The sequence below is a fragment of the Octopus sinensis genome, linkage group LG16 (genome assembly GCF_006345805.1).
Source record: "Octopus sinensis linkage group LG16, ASM634580v1, whole genome shotgun sequence".
Taxonomy (NCBI): Eukaryota; Metazoa; Mollusca; class Cephalopoda; order Octopoda; family Octopodidae; genus Octopus; species Octopus sinensis.
In genome coordinates, this window is record NC_043012.1 from 30604527 (window position 1) to 30627026 (window position 22500).

The following is a 22500-nucleotide window of genomic DNA, read 5'->3' on the forward strand; positions in this document are numbered from 1 at the left end:
GTGTGTATGCATACACTCGTTGGTTATAGTAAACGAAATATTAAATACTCAATATAGAGTATAATCATAATCTATTCGGTCGATGCTCTCTGTCGTTACATTAAGTTTCCCGAATGTCTGACCAACGTTTGTTTCCGATATACGACATATGTTAACCCAAGGTAATGCCAGAACTTCAATGTCTCATTCGTAACGAAATGCATGTCCGTTAAGGATTAAGAACAGCATTTACTAACAGAACCGTCCACAAACAAGAAAGAAATGTGTCAAGGGGAGGCAACTGTTTGCCTTGAGAACTAACTTTGAGGTTTAGCTTCTGTTTTCAGCTTTCCCGAGCCTAGTTCCTCTATAACTGTTGTGTCATGTATACAGGAAAACGAAAGAACCTCTTTCTTCAGGGGACATAACTATACTAGTCTCGTTAGTAAGGCAACACTTGTTAGCTTAAACTCCAATTTACTGTTTGGTGTCGAACCACTGACTACTTATTAAGTTGTAGGTTTAACTAATGTGCTATTTGAGCTTGAGACGGACAGGAACATCTATTAATGGACATTCGTATTATGGTGCCTATGTGTTAACAAAATTGAAAGAGGAAATATCAAAACATAAAGAAAAATTTATAAGCATTTGTTTAAATTTATTACAAACAGACATTTATGCGTAATCCCCAAATCGTTGGTGGTCTATCTATCTATCTATCTATCTATCTATCTATCATCTATCTATCTATCTATCTATCTATCTATCTATCTATCTATCTATCTATCTGTCTAAGTAAATCATATATATATATAATATATAATATATATATATATATATATATATATATATATATATACACAAACATATATATACACACGTGTATGTATAAATTATACAATATGTAAAATTTATGTATACATACGCATACACACATGCATATACACACACATATGTATCTATATATTTCATGTGTGCGTGTGTCTATATAGAGGAGCCACAGCATATGTGTAGGTAGATAGTTCGGAATGCGGGTGAGCACGCAGGTGAGAGTATGGGTATACGATACATGTGTTGGAAGTCAGGTAGGCAGGTATGTGACTGGGTGGATATCTGAGTACCTGGGAGTGTAGGGTGTCGGTGTAGTAGATAAACAGTTGGGTACGGGGGAGCGTATTAGAAGGGTGTTCGGTACCTCGGTTGATAGCTAAGGGGTATTTATGTAGGTGGGTTGGTAGGTTCTTAATTATGTAAGTAGGTGGCGAACGAAGTCTATGGGTAGCTAGAAAGATAGATAGGCATGTATGTATACGGGTAGGTAGTTTGATGGGTAGATTTAAAATATAAATATATAGAACTCGGTTGCTGGGAAAGTGAAAGAGCTCATACTTTTGATATTTGATATCGCCATCATATCTCTCACGTATTGTACAGAAAATACACATACATACATACATAGGGATGTGTACACCTATATTCCCACATGCATAAACACACACTCTCAAATATTTACAATTATACACGCTCTCCTCCAAAGTATAAACATGCAGATGTATGTATGTATGTATGTATGTATGTATGTATGTATGTATGTATATATATTATATATATATATATGCATATATATATATATAATATATATATATTGCATATATATAATATATATATATATATTATATATATATATGCATTATATATATATATATATATATATATATATATATATATACATACATGTATATATATATATAAATATTATATATATATACATATATATACATATATATATATACATATATATAAAAAATATATATATATACATACACACACACACATATATATATATGTGTGTGTATACAGAGAGAGAGAGAGAGAGAGAGAGAAAGAGAAAGACTTACATACAAGCTATCTATAAAGCATTGTCAACGCATTAGAGATTTACACACACATACCTATGTACAAATACATAGATAGATAGTTATACACACACACATACATCTGCACTTTTCCGTTTCTCTCTCTTTCTGTCTATGGGTATATGTATATATATATATATATATATAATGCAAATTTAGTAGTCGCAGTAGTAATAGTAGTGGTGGTGATTGTTTTAAATTGTTAATAAGCCACCCACATTATTTATATATGTGTGTATATATGAAGAAGCATGACACACACACACACACACACACACACACCACACACACACACACACACACACACACAGAGTAAGAGAAGTGCCGTCATAAACGGCAAAGAGCCGTCGCTGGCGCCTGGGGTGTGAAGGGGAGGAAACAGAGACACACTTCCAGTTCTTACTTCCCTTTCCTCATCCTCTCTCTTACACACGCGCGCGCACATCACTTTCACTCCTGCCTCTCTCTCTCTCTGTCTCTGTAATTTTGCCTTTCTCTTCTTCCTCTCAACAACCAAAATTTATTCTTCCTCCGCCTCTTCCCCACACCTAGACACGTGTCTACTACCACCATCACCGACCCTCCTACTTCCTCCTCTCCACCATCTCCACCATCTCCCCCCCCATCAAAGTACCCTCCCCGCCATAATGTTTTTTCTCCTCACTTCCATGGCCAATTTTGGGCAACTTTACACTACGACAATAGTACCACCACATCACGGCACCCATCACCACCACTACTGCTACTACCAACACCATCACCACCTTCTCTACCACCACCACCACCACCACCACCACTACTGCTACTACCAACACCATCACCACTTTCTCTACCACCACCACCAACCACCACCACCACCACCACCACCACCATCACCACCTTCTCTACCACCACCACCACCACCTTCTCTACCACCACCACCACCACCACCTCCAGCGCCGCCGCTATTACTACTACCCACAATCAATCGGTTGTTGTCATAAGAATAATGGTCCAGTTTTCTTTCCCTCTAACTTTAATTCTTTTGTCGCTCTCCGTCATGCGCTGGAAGAAGTCTTATAGAAATAGCAGTCAAATCGTCCTAAAACACACATTATTATTTGTAATAAAGAAAATGTATACTGATGAGGTGGGGGGGGGGGGAAGTAAGCAAAACGAGGAGGACGGGCGAGGCTGGATTGCTCTTAACCTTACTTAGAGTCGATCAGGGCTGGCCCCGAGGCCAAACAACAACAAAAACAAAAACAGTAGCACTAACGATGACAACATCTATTATACGCCATACTATAATATTGCCACGGCTCCACGACGACGACGATCACTACTACCACCACCACTATTATTACTGATACCACTGTTGCAACAGCCAATACTATTATAGTTTTTAATTTAGACAGGCGCCATCAATCCCACTTTTGAATTGATTCTTTATTTTACCCCCGAAAGAATGAAAGGCAAAGTTGACCTTGGCAGGATTTCAACTCAGAACACAAGGGGCCGGAATAAATGACGCGAAGCATTTTGACCGATGCTCTAACGATTCTACCAACTCGCTGCCTTATATACAAATCCTACGATTTAAATTTTGGTACAAGGCCAGCATTTTTCAGAGGAGCGGGATTATTCTAACCCCAGTTTTTGATTGGTATCTTATTGGCTGTCAACGAAAGGATGAAAGGCAACGTTGACCTCGGCAGGTTTTGAACTCAGAACGTAAAGAGCCGGAAGATATGCCATTGAGTATTGTTATCCGATGCGCAACCGATTCCGCCAGTTGGAATATTAAAATATGACCGTTTACCACAGCGCAATCTCTCTATCCCAGGGGGTGGGCTAGGGGAGGGGAAAGTAGTTATCTTGTGTGAACCAAGCCATAACTTTTGGTCGGTCATGTTGGTAGTTGTCTCTTCCGGAAGTACTTGCATGAACAGTGATTGATTTGTGTGTAAGTATTGATTGATTATGATACTGTCATAAAGCGGGGTGCGGATGGGGTGGCTGAGAGGATCAAAAAAAGGAGATGGGCAACTTATCATATTTGATAGACTTGCTCATGGCGGGCTGTAAACTGTGTGCTTGTTCTTCTTTATAAAAGACGCTGTGGAGACGAGACAAATTTCTCACGCGCACACACGCACATGCACGTACGTACGCATACACGCACGTACGCATACACGCATGTACGCATACACGCACGTACGCATACACACGCATGCAAGAGTTAAATAAGATTCGAATAAAAACCTTGCTGAAAGCTGTACAAAGCTCGTCCACAGTTATTGGCTACCTGATGTCATCATACGGTGGAAATACTCTTACTGCTGGATATACATCAAGAATTCCATAGCATCCATAGACTTTATATAAATAAATGACAAGAAAGGAATTGAACGACATTCTTGATCTAAAATCAATATAATCGATTTTTACACTCGCAGTACATTGGTGAGATGATATATTGTGTAATCCTTATCATTCATCACAGGTGCAAGATGCCTTTCTTCCAATATGTTAATTATATCAGCTCACCAACGAACTAAGAATGTAAAACCGTGTCGAAACAAATGTAGAGATTATTAAATAATGTCGCTCAATCAATTTCCAATTATTTATCTATTCATATGTTTATGATAGGTATTACATACGTATACACACGCACACACACGTATGTATATATATATATAACTTATGAATGTATGCATGTTCATATATATATATTATACACACACACACACACACACACACACACACACACACACACACACACACACACACACAATATGTAGTCTTTGCTCATTCGCGACTGGAATGTCTTTGATCAGAAAGGTCTACTTAACCTTGCCCTAAACACACGCCTCACATACACCATAAATATACACACTTTACCTATCTATATCGACGCCGCCGCTGCCGCACCACCACCACCACCACCACCATCCCAACCCCCAGTACTACCACCGCCAGGCCCTTACAAATAACTTCCAAGTGTCTACTACTGCCATCTGTCGGCAGTGAAATTCCATAGCATCGTTCAAGCTTTCTTCCTTACAACACAGATTTTACTGATAATTGCCGCCCTTCACACTCCGCGGCAAGTCTTGTATACGTTACGCACACACGCACGCGTAAATACACGCTCACATATATACACACAATCATATATATACGTATATATGTATATATGTTTATACACACACATATATATATAAGTAATTGGAGGGAGTGAGGGAGGGAGAGAGAACTCTGTGGAAGAAAAAGCTTCGTTAAGTTCTAATCCTTTTTTCCCCTCCCCTCTCTCCCCCCTTCCGTGTTACTCCTACCTCACCCTCGTAGGTGCTTCATAAAGCATCCCTTATTTCTCGATATATATATATATATATATATATTGCTCACGCACACACACATACGTGTATGTACACATTTACATATATATGTATGTGTGTGTGTGACTGTGTGCGCTCGTTTATATTTACAAACGGAAGGAAAGACCAGTTATACATGATGTAGACTTAGCGTTTATTAAGAAACTGCTATCGTTTCACGGTGTAGGTAGTCAGAGCTTCATACAGATGTGTGTGTGTGCGTGTGTGTGTGTGTGTGTGTGTGTGTGTGTGTGTGTGTGTGTGTGTGTGTGTGTGTGTGTATGTGTGTGTAGGCGCAAAAGTGGCTGTGTGGTAAGTAGCTTGCTTACAACCACATGGTTCGGGGTTCATTCCCATTGCGTTGCACCTTGGGCAAGTGTCTTCTACTATAGCTTCGAGCCGACCAAAGCGTTGTGAGTGGATTTGGTAGATGGAAACTGAAAGAAGCCCGTCGCTTTTCAAGGTGGTGCTCTAGCTTGGCACACAGTTCAGTATATGCTTGTATGTCTGTGTTTGTCCCCCCAACATCGCTTGATAACCGATGCTGGTGTGTTTACATCCCCGTAACTTAGCGGTTCAGCAAAAGAACCGATAAAATAAGTACCAGGCTTACAAAGAATAAGTCCCAGGGCGAATTCTTCGACTAAACGGCAGTGCTCCAGCACTGCCGCAGTCAAGTACAAGAATATGCAGTAATCCCTCAACTATCGCGGGTGTTACGGTCCAACCACCCCACCCCCGCGATAGGTAAAAATCCGCGAAGTAGAAACAGTCCTGTATTTAAATTATTTTTATAATTTGTATTTATTTTATTATAAATGCAAAAACAATATCACGGAGGAATCGACGTAAGCTTAAATAATAAACCGCGATAGGTAAACCGCGATATAGCAAGGCATTACTGTGTGTGTGTGTATATATATATATACATATGTGTGTGTGTGTGTATGTGTTTGTATCTACTCTACACAAGCATACACATATACGTATATGCATATATATATATATTTGCAGGTAGATGTATGTGTAGGCGAGTCCGTGTGAATGCATTCATATCTCTCCCGGTAAACAGTTGATCCCAAATCGAGACATAAACCGAGAAAGAGGAAAGGGTACAAATAAATTGACTGAGAGACAGAGAGAGAGAAGGTAAGGAGGAGGAGGATGAGGGGGTAGTGCGTGTTTCGACCTTCTCATATCTCATCATAACTCATCCAAACTAAGCTGCCTCTTATATTTCCTCCTTGTTTTTACACCCTTCCTGGGCCTTCCACCCACTTCTGTTTCCTCTTTCGTCGTTTTATGCTGCATTCGTAACTCCAGTCATCACCACCAGGCGGCGCCACCATTCCTCCCATTCACTCTTCCGCACTGATTCATTCATTCTCCTTCATTTCACCCGCTGCTTCTTCACTTTCTCCCGAGTCTCTCTCTCTCTCTTCCTCGATCAATGTGGCTGATCGGAAATACATGTGTCCATGTATCTGTATGTATCTATATGTGTGTGCATATGTATATATACATATGTATGTGTGTATGTATGTTTGTTTGTCTATATGCATTCACTTGTGAATATATAGATGCACACATGTGTGTGTGTGTATGTATTTGTGTGTGTGTGTGTGTACATATATATATATATATACATTATGTATGAATATATGCATATAGTTATACACATTCATTATATTTTTTTCGTTGTGTGTGTGAGTACTTAAAACTGCAAATATATCACTCTGGTACTCTGAGTTTCACGTTTGCGTTCGTCGGACAGTTGTGAGTAAGGCTGCTTGATCGCAATGGTCTTGATCACAACCGGCCGACGAACGGACACGTGAAAACCCGAGTAACAGGTTATGTGATGTTTTTGCAGCTTTAATATAAAAGCATATTACTCTACCTTCAGTTTTCGAGTACTTTTTTTCCACCTTGGTTTGCATTTATATGCTTACTCGTATATATATATATATATATATATATATATATATATATATATATATATATATATATATATATATATATATAATCCAAAAAAGGAGAAAAAAGGCAACAAGAAAAAAAAAACAACAACGCGAACACGTGGTATTAATAAGATGCTTAGAGAAGGAAAGAAAGAGTTATATGTATATATATATATATATATATATATATATATATATATATATATATATGTCACACACACACATAGCCACAAAGAATCTACTACAGATCTAGATGAAATATCAAAATATTTTTGGTAAAAATAAATCATAAGAAATTTTTAATTCAATTTACGTCTCCATTAAAAGAAAAAAAACCCTACAACATGGCGCACTATGAAAACCCTATGAGAACTATGACTGTTGAACATCTAAGCGCTGAGATAAGAGAAGCTGTCTTAAAATGATGTGATGTGCAGGTTGTGAGAAGTGTTTGCGGACATATTCGGTAACTTTATGATATAACTTTGATCCACAGTTTCCTACAAATGTGTGCACACGTTCTCGATAAGCTTTCTTGTTTATTTATAATATTTGAATTTGTAATAGCCACACTTGCCCTAGTGCCAGTTACCTGTATTTAAAACACGCCCTATCATTATAAGGCACATTGTATAAGAGTGATAATAGAATAGTTGGTCATGGAAAGATTCATGGGCTGCCTGTTATGGAACTAATGGAAAAGTTCATCCTTCAGTTAAGAAATAAGAAAAGGTACTGCATATAGTTGCCTAAAAATTGCCCCTTATGTTTTATCTTTTGCAGCAGGATCAACTACTGTTAAGTCATTAATAGAAAAATCTAAAGACCCCTAAAATTTCTAAATGCTTAACTTTTAAATAAAAACAAAAGAATAACACTTAAAATTCTTTAAGATAATAATAAAAATGTTAAAAAGAAGAAAGCCAAATAATTCTTTGTGATCTAGGTACAAAACCTGAAATTTTGTCGGAGGAAAGGGTCTGGTCGATTATATCGACTGCAGTGATTGCTCAACAGGTAATTATTTTATCGATCCCGAAGGGATGAAATGAAAAATTGACCTCGGCGGAATTTGAACTCAAAGCGCAAAGCCGAGAGAGATGCCATCAAGCATCCAATATCCCTGGCACTGTAACGACTCTGCCAGCTCGCCACCTCAGAACGGGAGGGAATAGTAACATCTTAATATATTGCTAAAAAAATATATGAAGGGATAAAAAAAAAATCTCTTTTTAAAATTTACTGTTTATCTAAACGAAAATATTTCTATCGCGGAAAACAGCTCATGTTAAAAACAAATTAAAAGTATAGAAATAATTATTTGAAAATAATGAACAAAAAAATAAATATTTAGCTCCGAAATAACACAAATATTTCGGGGAAGCAGAAAGTTGACGAATTATGACCCTTTGGACCTTAATACGATTTCCACTGTATGTATGTAACTGAGATTATAGCATTCACTCCTGAATGGGTCTCCGGTCAGTCAAAGGGGTAACTTCCCAATTATGTCTAGAACAGTGAACCTGAGCAATGTAAAATGAAGTGCCTTGCTTGAGAACACATCGCACCATCCGGTTCGGAAATCGTAAACGCGACCTTATGATCATCAGGGCAACGACCTAATCCCTAAGCTAATCCCTCTCCTCCAAAATGGGTGATTCAAAGTAAATAGAAGATATAGATTAGCTTCCAAATCTGTCTCTTATAAATCTATTTAATAAAAAGACAATCAGTGACAGGTGGAAAAATATTAAGCAGAATCAAATTGGTGGAAAATGTTAGGCTGATAAAATAATAATAATAAAAAAAAAACACCGATGTGCACTTAGCTAGAGTTAAGTTATCTTTGTATGAAACGTATCAGTAATAGAACAATACAAATAAATCAAAATGTTGTTAGCTTAATTCGGGCTATATTCCTCTAAGTCCTTATACTCTCAGGAATAGATCGCACGCAATCACCTTGGCTGTTATTGGGAAGCTATCCCGAAGAAGTGTTTTTAAAGGCTCCACATTGCGCGTCAAGAAGCTCAGATTGTAAACACATGGCGCTAAACGTATCTTTCACCAAAATATAAAGCAACAAAAATATTGAGTAGAAACAAATGTTGCTTAAAATATGGCATTAAAAAGGAAAGAAATGGCATAGACAAGTCTAAGATAAGTGAAGTAGATTTTGAAATAACAAAGGTTAGACTAGGGCAAGATTTATGATATATTGTATTCGGTTTTGTCTGCATTTCTGACGGCTGAACTCTATCTAAAACTATGTGTTTTCTGTTCGTGATTAAGCATTTAGAGTTTATTTTGACCTGCAACCGGCTCAAAGATGAGATTGTGAGGATAAAAAATCCTCTTTTACGTTTTATGGCATCCTTTGAACAGCAAGTCAGTCATTAAATTTAAAGAATGCATTGCAAATATGTGTGTGCATGTGTGCGTGCCTGTATGAATGTAAGTATGCGTGAATGTATTAGACGTATGTATATATGTATATCGCCTGACGGGAATAGCAAGCTAAAATTCGTAGGCAAAAACCCCACCCCTATAATGCATCCGCAATGCAACACCCCTATAATGCATCCGCAATACCTGCTCTTTCAGTCTTTTCTGCTCGCTTGCAAAGACAATCTTTTTGCGGTCATTGCTCAAATATAATTTCACTCTATCTCACCATCCACAAGAATCTTTCAACCATTTTCTCTGTTTGCAGATAGTAAGCAGAATTCCTGTCCTTTATAAAATAAAGTATCAGTTCTCACGTGTATTTACATCACCCCCGATCTTTTGTGCCCTTATTTGATCTCCATTTCTCCCTTCTCAATTAGGACTAAATCCTTATAACGAATAATTCTCTCTCATCCAACAGATTAGATCTTTTATTTGTTTCAATCATTTTTTATAAGTCTGCTACTTATTCTGAACTGCTGACTTACGCGGACGTAAACAAACCAACACCGGTTGTCAAGCAGTGAGAAAGGACAGACACAGACAACGATACATACATACATGTATGTGTGTGTATATATATATATATATATATATATATACACACACACACACATACGACGGGCGTGCACGCAGTTTTTGTCTATCAAATTCACTCACGAGGCATTGGTCGGCCCGGAGAAGACAATTGTCCAAGGTGCTCAGCTGTGGGTCTGAACCCGAAACCATGCGGTTACAAAGTTTCCTAACAGTGTAACCGAAGCTTCCACCATAACTTGTGAAATAGATTTTTCTTATATTTCTTATATGAATATACGTTTCCTATACATAAAACCCGTCGCCTATTTGATATTTTAGAAATGAGGGAAATCTCAAACTCAGGAAGACTGCTGTGAAAACAGCTCAGAAGATCAGGTAGAATACCCTTATAGACGGATCTTTTCAACTCTTTTCACAGTAATTCTTCTGCGTTCGAGATTTACTTAATTTCTAAAATGTCAACTCACTCGACGCTTCAAATTCCATTTATAAAAATGTCCCCACTTACCTATCTGAGTCAAAAACTTTCATATAGCCACATAATAGACTGTAGAAGAATCTCTCCATGTCCAACTATCGCACAAAATCTGAGCGTTGAGGTTATCCTCATTACGCAGGGTGTCTATGAATTTTGCTTAATCTACAAGGATAGCGTCCATCCCAAAGGAATGTTTTTCCGACATTCACTTAAAACGAAAAAGGGATAGCATAAAGAACAACGCTAAGAATAGCCGGATGAGATTAAAATATTCCTGCCTTTGGAATTATTGCTGGTGATTAAAGATCAAATAGGTTATTAGATACTTTTTCCAGACACCATTAATCGACTAAGATTAGGTGAGAGGGAAAGAGAAAGAATATATATATATATATATATATATATATATATATATATATATATACATACAAAGAGAGAGAGAGAGAGAGAGAGACCGAGAGAGAGAGAGATACAGAGAGACAGAGAGAGTGAGAGTTGGGAGAGAGGGAGAAATGGGTAAATATGTAGTGTGTATATGTGTGCGTGCGTTATGTGTGTGTATGTGTGTATGTGTGTGCTGTGTGTTATCTATGATAATAAGGTAGTATTTGTCGCATTATCTTTCATAAGGTTACTGAATTTGAAGAGTTGAACGAAGCATTAATGACGGCCAATTAAGGAAGGCTGATAAAAGCAAAGAAAAAACGAAAAGAAAAAGAAAACGGAACAAGAAAAAACAGATTTCGGGTTAATAAGCGATGATAGATAGAATGGGGTGGGAGGAAGGGAGGGTGTGATAAAATGAGAGAGAGAGAGAGAGAGAGAGGTGGGGAAAGAGAGAGAAGTGATGAGGGAAGCTTGAATGAAAAATGAAAGGTTTAGGTATTTAGAAGGGAAGAAGTCAATGAGAAAGAGCAAGAGAGGGAGGGAAAGAGAAAGCGAGAGGATGAGAGAGAAAGAAAGAGAAGGAAGAAAGAAGAGAAGGTGAGAATAGAGAAAAAAAAAAGCAAATGAAAGAAAGCAAGGGGTAACCATTGTGAGATTTGTGATAAAGAAGAGGAGGGACTAAAAGAGAAGAGAAGAGGAAGGAGTGAAAACGAAGGGTTCGAGAGTGGGAGGAGAGAATATAGAAAAGAGTGCGTCATTGTGAGAGAAGGAGAGAGTTGACTGGTCAAAACCTGTTGAAATATTCCGACTTTGTTTGGAGATGTTTATATCCCAAAATACTATAAATAAATTTCATATTCCGAGGTTGTCGCCCCTGCCTTTCTCGACCAGATTTGATCTCGAATTAGTAATTCTTTCTCCTCATTTCTGAAGTAAATTTTTCATTAATATATTTTGTCTTAATACATTAAGTATTTATTGCAGATACCTCACTATTAGGTTATCATGCAGAGCGGGTCCCTTGGTATTCTCGACCTCTTCCCCAAACCCTATCAACTATAGGAAGATCCGGTATTCATTTTGTGCGAAATATAAATATTTGAAGAACAAATTCGTCATATCCGGTAAAGTAAAATAAATGTAACCAACATTATTATTCTGTAGAGAAAAGGAAAGAAACGGAAAGAAGAATCTAGAAAAGTTGTGTTCTTCTTTCTCTCTATTCTCCCCCCCGCCCCCCGTCTCTCATTCTTTCTCGTTCATTCTTTTAATAGAATGAATCATGGAAATAGAAATGAATTGTAATGCTAAGTTATATAGGTACAGGCGTGGAAAGAAGCTTACTTCCCATCCACAAGGTTCCAGGTTCAGTCTCTCTACGTGGCACCTTGGGCAAGTGTCTTCTGCTATAATCCGGGCCGACCAAAACCTTGTGGAAACTGAAAGAAGCCCGTATATATATATAGAAACACTTCTTTCGTGCTGTTTCGTACTCTACAACTTTTAATTGTATCAAAATTGTAAAGTTCCAAAGTTCGAGGGAAGAACATCGAAAAGCTAGAAATTTAAAATTAACGACATCTTCATTGGTTCAACTGTGAAATTTTCCTCTATAGGCAGTTCTAAGACAATAAATATTTATTTAAATCTTCGAAAATCTGAAAACAGAAACATCCAAAATAACATTGAAAAATTATGAGCTTCAATGCATTAGTTCTGATCTACCTACATAAGGTAAAGTATACATCACAGCATAGTGGACAGCCAAACCGGGCAACCCCTTATCAAGTTCATGTGAGGGGACATATTTGACGACCTCAAAGAAGTCAACTGCCCCTACTAACTATTTTACGGACAATTGTTTCTCTACTAATATTTATTAAAATTCATCTATCAATCAATCAATCAATCAATCTATCTATCTATACATATACATATATATATATATATATATATATATATATATATATATATATACACACATATATATATATATATATATATATATATATATACACACACACACATATATATATATATATATATACATATATATATATATATATATATATATATATATATATATATACACACACACATACATACATATATATATATATATATATAATATATATATATATATATATATATATATATTTGAGAGATGCTATTGACAATCCAATAATTTATTTATATTATAATATTACATGATATACAAGAGAATTGGATGTTTAACACTCCTTTGAAGGATCTCTTTTCCGCAGTTTGTTACTTTATATATTCTTTTACTTGTGTCAGTCATTTGACTACGGTCATGCTACAGCACCGTCTTTAAGGGCTTTTTAGTCGAAGAAATCGACCTTAGGACTTATTCTTTGAAAGCCTAGTACTTATTCTATCGGTCTGTTGTGCCGAACCGCAAAGTTATGAAGACGTAAACACACCAACATCGGCTGTCAAACCGGGGGGGGGAGCAACACAAGCATAAAGGCACACACACACACACACACACATACACACACACACATACACACACACACATACGACGGGCTTCTTCCAGTTTCCGTGTACCAAATCCAAATCCATTCACAAGGCTTTGGTCGGCCCGAGGCAATAGTAGAAGCCGCTTGCAGCGGAACTGATCCCAGAACCATGTGTTTGGGAAGCAAGCTTCATATTACACAGCCACGCTTACGAATATATATATATATATATATATATATATATATATATATATATATATATATATATATATATATATATCTATATATATATATATAAATGCTCTGATCTATTCACGTAGGATTTGGCTGTGCTAGTAAACATCTAAGGGACAATATCGAAAAGGACGATTTCCAGGAAAAGATAATCACTAGCTAACAACACAATTGGTTATAATAATCTGGGTTTCGTACTAAAAATAATGGGAAGGGATACCCCCAGCGGTTTTACTACCCTGCTTTACACCACCGCCACCACCGCCACCACCGCCACCACCGCCACCACCGCCACTGCCACCACCGCCACTGCCACCACCACGTCTCGAATAGAATCGTTAAACACCATTTATGGGCTGTTCTGAAGCAAGGAGCCATAGCACCGCTGCTCCACCGATTCGGGTTTCAAATGTGATAATATCTTGTATGACACTATGTTAGATTATAAAGAACACTCTGATAAAAACATACCCGTTTCTTCATTCTTTTTTCTTTATTTTTGGGTGTTTTGTTCTGTTGTATTGAAAACTTTATATACGGGTGCAATACTAAATCATCGCCTTCCTGCTAAACTAAGCCCGACTCCCTCCGACTCCGGCCCACAGCTAAGTTCCCTTCGTATGTAAATAACGACCCTGTTTGAAATAGGGGTGTGGAGGTGGTTTTGATGGAAATACTGTAGGGTGTTGAAGGGTGGACGCGTTCAAGAAAGGGTGTGAGATTACCTAAACATAAACAACCCTCATCCATTCACACACTACCCAAACACCCCGGCAATTTCCCCCCACCTACCACCCTACACATTATCAATTGATGTGCATAATGAATTTATAAATACATATACGTAATCATGCACACGCGCTCACACATACACACACTTGCCTTAAGCTTGAATACATATCTACATGTACGCATACACAAACAGAGACATTCGCAAATATGCCTACATGCTTATATATATATATATTATATATGTATATATATATATGTATATATGTATGTATGTATATATGTATGTATGTATGCAATATGTGTGTATATGTTTGTATTTCCTTCTGTTTTTTGACTCTGATAAATGTATTTATAGTAAGACAGGCGTGTTTAGAACATAGCTTATCAATGTTACCCTCGCCATACAAAACATCTGCTTATGTATAATCTATTTAAGTAGTTTTGCAGGGTTTTACTATACACGTACTCCCTTTAGACACACTGTCACACCGATCCCCCCTCCCACATACACTATACACACACACACCTATACCCACGCAACCTATCGCCCCACCATCATGGCTCCCGGTTGGAGAAAGCAAAGTAGGAAGTAAAGAAAAGTAGCAGAACCTTGATACAATTGACATGGACCGAATATACTACTAGTATCTTTTCTCCTCCTCCTTCTGCCCTTAAATTTATAAGCCTCCACCAATCATACGAAATCGATTTCTAAATAGTAGGGGGAACTGGAAATGAGTGCAGCTTAAACTCATGGTACGCGTGTGTGTGTGTGTGTGCACGCGCATGCATGTATAAATTCAACCAAAAAGAAACCTCAAATAGAGAATCCCTGGAATGTTTTACAAATTGTAGTGTTTTGTATCTGAGGAATGAGAATCAGTTTTTATGTCCTTTCTCGAAGAATCTCACCAGTTCTAGGCTTTTACGCAAAGTGCCTAGTGTATCTAGGATAATAGGGAAAACACACAGCCTTCATATAAGGACTATCAGTTTCTCATTAGCAAGTATGCATGTATGAATGCATGCCTCAATGCATATGTGCACGTGTGTTCGTATAAAGTGTTTACCTGCATATATGTATAGGCACAAACATATACGCATGTCTAGAGATTAAATTGTTAGCTGCCAGGTGAACACTGACAAAATGGTTCCTTTAGCAATGACGTCCCCCAACACACCCACACGCGCTCGCGCACGCATACACACACACACACACACACACACACACACACACACATACACACACAGGTGCATGTGCTTATAACTGGAGTTTGGAATGGATTCATGTATGTATGCAGACATATATCTCTGCCTGCACACACACACACACACACACAACACACACACACACACACACACACACACACACACACATATATATATATGGCTGTATGTAAGCATGTGTATATGATTGCATGTTCCCAATACCGAAGACGACCCAAAATTTGATCGAACAAAAAGTGGTTTAGGTGAATGGCTAAATATTAGCCGTCACTCGAAAGCGAGTAGGATCCGATATCTTGTACCACGGAGGCATCGCTCCGCCCTCTCTTGACTAAGCAGAACATCGAGGAAGCGAGAGAGGAAGAGTTGAACCCACACCTCACTGGTTCCCATTTACGGCTGAATGGACTGGATGAACGTGAAAAGAATGTGACTTGCTAAGGCCAAAATACTCCACCTGGTCCAGAAATCGAAACCTCGACCATATGATCACGAATCCCCTTAATCGCCAGCAAAGCAAAAACCAAAACTAGACAATGCGGTTAATATTCTGGCTGGATAATATATCCTCAGATTTATTAGTTTGTTATCAAGAGATCAAGTATCAGATGTCCAGCGGTATGTTATCTTAATACCTCTTTAACGACAACGGGAAATGTACACCTAACAACAGCAACAACAAAAAGCAGCTAAGACGGCGTATCTGAAGTGTGTTGGTATGTTAATGAGCAGTGCTCAGCACAAATTGTTAACAAGACAAAAGCAACAACAAGAATAATAACGATGATGATGATAATAATAATAATAATAATAACAATAATGATAATAATAATATGCTTGAAAAGTGTAACGGTTGAGGTCATAAAAGATAATGGCTTCTGCATACCGGAAACCGGAAGTAACTATCATTTTGAGCGGAAACGGTGTTTGTTTGTATTCTCTTAAATGAAACACCTTATTACACGCAGTAAATCGTAAACGAATTATTCCCCAACGTTGATTAGGAATTTTTTTTGTTCTTTATATTATTTTATCAAATTTTTATGCTGTTTGATTTAGTGTTCTTTATTATTTTTTATTTCTACTCTTTTTCTTTTTGCAACGAAATAAAATAAATAAATAAAAAATCAGAATAAGAAAGCGCGTTTTACAATTTGTCCTTGTGGCTAATAAATGAGCGAAGCCGAGCTGGTGCGTTATACACCTACCATAAGGGATGTGACAATGTACAGGATGATTCAAGGGTTTTTTTGCTTTAAGGAGATAGAAAGACAGAGCATGTGTGTATGAGAGAGAGAGAGAGAGAGAGAGAGAGAGAGAGAGAGAGAGAGAGAGAGAGAGAGAGAGAGAGAGAGAGAGAGAGGGAGAGAGAAAGAGAGAGAGAGGGAGAGAGAAGAGAGAGAGAGAGAGAGAGAGAGAGAGTTGAAAGGAGCAGGGCTTGCAGGCAATCATAACAGTATCAGTAGAGGTTCAGTAAAGTGTTTATTCCAGAACAACAACTTTCATAAAACTTGCGGCTCCTTTGAGGAGGGTGAAAGAAATTGGTCCTAGATCCGACGCCCAGGAACCTCCTCCATCAACATTTCCCGACTATCGTCTGGCAAATGGGGCAAGAGATGAATGGGGGATGGAAGACTGATACAAGCGATAGAAGGTGTAAAATATGAACGGAAAGGAAAAGAATCCCTACTAAAATGAAAAGTGCAGCCCAAAGATAACCGTGAAGTGGGTATGTGGGGGGATCATTTTCTGCTTTGGAAACAATGATACACCTCTTCCTATAGCAAAATACTGATACTAAACGACATTCTTCTGACTCTGATTCAAATTCTACTGAGGTGTTTTTGCCTGCAATCCTTTCAGGGTCGATATAATAAATTCCAGTCGAACAGCAGGATTGACATAATCGACAAGCCCCCTTCCCTAAAATTTCGGGCATATAGGAAAAGGATTATTATTATTGTGTGAGAGAGCAGTGCATACCATCAAAGTGACACTGGGGTGCCAATAAACGAAGCCCAGTATACTTATTATGATTACCCGTCTGAAAAGGGTACACTAGGTGCATACGTCACAACCATATGTGTGCTTCATGGTGAGGTGGGGCTCAGAATTTTCTTCAGGTTGAGTAGCCCATCCCGCTCAAAAGTTCCCTGAATATGGGTTGTTTAAGGACGATGAACGAAACACCCATGTTTGCAGAGGTGAATTATCCAAACCTCAAAGAATTCCTCTCAACACATGGCTATGATGCTCCCCAACTATTTCTGCTCGTGATCAGAGATGCACATATTGTCAGCCACTAAGGGACATGCTCAACTGGTTAAGGTCAAACAACTGACAAGCAAATCTGTGGTATTGAGCAGAATATTTGCTGTAGCCCATCTTTTATACCAAGACAAAACAATGCACATGATAACACTTCCAGTCAGTTAAGATCAGGAGCCATGAAAGCCGCTGTCTAGTACTGCACTACTACTACTACTACTACTACTACTACTACTACTACTACTACTACTACTACTACTACTACTACTAATGCCGATGAAAGAAAATGTAGGAGTGGTTATTTTTGTAAGGTATTTCAATTATACATCTTCCGTTTTATTTTTTAATTCTTAACCGTAGGTAAACAACAACAAAATCCCCCCTCACTCCAGAAGCACAAGAGTATTCTTCCACAACATTGACACGCGAAGCTAATGAGCGTTATCACGTTCACCAATAAGTACTATGGAAAATGGCTTTTTAATGGAAATTGCAGATTCCGTTCAAAGAGCCGCGAAATAAAACCCATTTGGATCGAATATCAAAGACGGTTTCCTAATAAAGATCTCTTCGGTAAATTATGGTTGCATCCAGCCACCTATCCATATATTCATATAAAATCTTGAATATATTTATATAATGTATATATATAGGCGCAGGAGTGGCTGTGTGGTAAGTAGCTTGCTAACCAACCACATGGTTGCGGGTTCAGTCCCACTGCGTGGCATCTTGGGCAAGTGTCTTCTGCTATAGCCCCGGGCCGACCAATGCCTTGTGAGTGGATTTGGTAGACGGAAACTGAAAGAAGCCTGTCGTATATATGTATATATATATGTGTGTGTGTGTTTGTGTGTCTGTGTTTGTCACCCTAGCATTGCTTGACAACCGATGCTGGTGTGTCTACGTCCCCGCCACTTAGCGGTTCGGCAAAAGAGACCGATAGAATAAGTACTGGGCTTACAAAGAATAAGTTCCGGGGTCGATTTGATCGACTAAAGGCGGTGCTCCAGCATGGCCGCAGTCAAATGACTGAAACTGAAACAAGTAAAAGAGTATATGTACACACACGCGTGCGCATAAGGGCATACGTATGTTTAGAGATGAGTATCAAGACTTCCACGTGGATACTTTAAACAATTGTGAAGATCACTTCACATAAAACCATTGGTTGTCCTATTAACCCACAAATAAAAAATATTTATCCACCAATGCGGTGTTGAGCACTCGTTCTCACTCTTCGATATTAACGTGTGTGTGTATGGGTAAGTATCTATGCATGTATATATGTATATATTCATATGTATATGTATATATATATGAAATATGAATCATACAAACATACAAACAGACGCACACCTGTTCAAAGGTGCTAAACCCATGACATGGACATCACTGTTTACCAAACATCCCAACCTCTCTATCAAGATTAAGGACCCAATATCTTAGAGTTAAAGACACTACAGCTTTTCAATTCCTTATTAAGAAATATCAGAGAGCTAAGATGCATAAATGTGAACGTGTTCAAAGAATCTGGAGGAATTTTTATCTAAGATTACAAATGAGCCCATATCACGGCAAGAAGTGCCAAAAACAAAAAAAGATGGAACCAAACCCGGACAGAGGTGGTGGGGGAGGATTTCGAAGTGAATTGAAGTAAACTAGCCAACATACCAATATTAGCCTCACAGCATGACCACAACTTCATTGAAACAAATGTATGTATGTATGTATGTATGTATGTATGTTGTATGTATGTATGTATGTATGTATGTATGTATGAATGTATGTATGTATGTATGTATGTATGTATGTATGTATGTATGTATGTATGAATGTATGTATGTATGTATGTATGTATGTATGTATGTATGTATGTATCTATCTATCTATCTATCACATACACACACTCATATGTATGATGAATAATGTGGAATTTTTTAGTCTAGACGGCACTGTCAATATATAGGAGTGAAAGCTGAGAAAGTATATTTATATACATGCATTGAGGAGTGAGTGTATATGCGTGTGTATATAAGTGTGTCAATGTTGCTGTTGCTGTTTTAATCCAAAGTGAAACAACACTGGGCTTAATCAAAGTTATTCCAATCACGACCATCCTCACTTCCACGGAAGTATTTCATATCTGGCGCCTCTATTATGTGTCCATCCGTTTTCAAAAGCGTAACATGCTATTTGAATCAAGGTTGCTATTTCTAGGAATTCAACCGACCACATAATGACATTCTCAATGGCACCAATGATAAACACAATAACAAACATGTTATTTCCTTCTTTAAATGTGATTTGGCTTCTATTTCGGGAAATACTTGACTTAGCAAGAGTCTATAAACAACGGAGAAATATTATGTTGATTATGATTGAGTGGGAGTAGTGTGGTGGCATTAATGCCTGCCCTAGACAGAAGCATAGTGGAAACGATTTACATCAGCTACTGAAACCAGGAACCATGACCCTTAAATAAACCATTGACTAAACCCTCAGCTTCTTTAAGGACTATTTCGTTTCCGTCGTGTGGAGGCGTGAGATGGCGTTATGGATGAAATATTGAATTGAGTTCGAATGAAGTATGTGAAGAATTGCTGCTTACCTTCACAAGGATTGCCCTCATAGTTCATGAGAACCTCATGTCTACCAACATTGGTCGGATGGTATTCCAGGCAGATGGTGCCATCTTTCTTATCCAAAATTCGGCAATCTTGAGACATTTCTTCCTAAAAAAGAAAAAAAAACAACAAAAAGTTTATTCATCGATCAGAATCAATCGATCAGGTTTAAATTATTTGATTTTACTGAAAAGATTTAAAGCAAAGATTGCCTTGATGGGATTTGAATATTAAAAAGGCCGTTAAAATGCGACGGGATATTTGTTACGGCTCTTTAAGTTCTGAGTTCAAATCCTACAGGGGTGAACTTTACCTTTTATTCCTGGGAGCAGGGGGAGAAAATAGGATCCAGTTAATTACTGGGGTCGATGTTGTCGACAAACCCCTTTATTCACAACTGCTGGCCTTGTGCCAAAAGTGGAAGCCAGTTCAAATCCTGCTATGGTCAACCTTGCCTTCTATCTCTCCGGTATCAATAAAATAACTCCCCAATCAAATATTTCGGTCGATGGCATCGAGTAACAACTCCCCTTTGCTCTAAATTACTGGTCTTGTGCCTAAATGAGAAACACCACCCCAACTCTCTCCACAGGGTATATCATATTTTATTATATCCTCGAACGCACCTATGTCTATCCTTAGAGATAATCCTTCTATGTATTTACATAAGTAGTTGATTGGTATCATTCCACTGTACCAATTAAAGATTGGTATAATATGACGGACACATTATTTACATACCATTCTGTATTTTAATTCCATAACTGACAACATTTATAGAATCTCGTATTACTATTTCCTGGAACAGAGCTCTCTCTATCCTTATAAGTAACATATCTTCACAGAAACGAATGCGTATTATTCCTGATGTATCAATTACAAATTGGTTAATGGACAAATTCCTTAGCTACCATAATGTTTTTCATTCAACAGCTAAGTTTGGTGTAATTCTTTAGCTTTTCAACAGTTCCATTAGTGTGTAGACTCTGTTAACAGCGGATCAAATAACAGATAAATGTATTATAGTCATTTGGTATTAATTTTATAATACGCTATTACCGTTTATCGTTCGAATTAATGGCAGCCATAATGTTCTATCTGGTAGCTTATCTCTATGCTATCTTAATGGTTCTAGTGATTGGACTACGGCCATGCTGTGGCACCGCCTTGAAGAATTTAGCTGATCGAATTGGTACTAATATTTATTTTAAAGACTGATACTAATTCTATCTGGTTTTGTTAATGACGAACCTCGAAGACACGGGGACAAAGACAAACCAACGCTGATTGTCAAGCTGTTAAGAACTAACACTCACACACACAAACATACACACACACACACACACACACACACACACACCACACACACACACACACACCACACACACACATTTGACGGGTTGCCTTGTGGCTGTCATGTTACCAAATTCACTTGCAAAGCAGCATCAACTCCGGAGTAGAATCCGTTTGCCAAAACTGCTGGGCTCTGTGATAGAATCTTTAACCACTTGGCTACAAATCGAACCAGTTTTAAAAATTTACACTTTTCACCTGCAATATCTTGTTTAGAATACTAAGAAAAACAACTACAAAAAGAAACAATCACATTTTCTAGTTTTATTTAAGCAAATTTCAGGGTGAACCAAGTGATGTTACTTCTAGCAAGAAGAGTAACGCAAGAGAATCAGGGGACCAAGCCGTCACTGATGAAGCGACATTTCTAATTAGAACGATGTTCAATTTACGCGTGAAGGCGCACGGCGTTGGGGACAAAGGTTTTCGTTTCATGAAAATTGGATTGGGTATCGCGTTGTGTCCTTAAGCAAGATACTCCATTTCAGGTTTTCTCACCAGC

General features: G+C 37.9%; 1 protein-coding gene across 4 annotated transcripts in view; it reads right to left on the reverse strand.

Moving 5' to 3' along the window:
• The window catches only part of LOC115220426 (filamin-A), a 158505-nt gene that overhangs the window by 61873 nt on the left and 74132 nt on the right, over positions 1 to 22500 (reverse strand). For all 4 annotated transcript variants that reach the window (XM_029790552.2, XM_036509959.1, XM_029790551.2 and 1 more), the window contains exon 2: positions 20630 to 20753. In XM_029790552.2, the coding sequence (XP_029646412.1) occupies positions 20630 to 20753 (124 nt within the window). The remainder of the gene's footprint in view (positions 1 to 20629; positions 20754 to 22500) is intronic.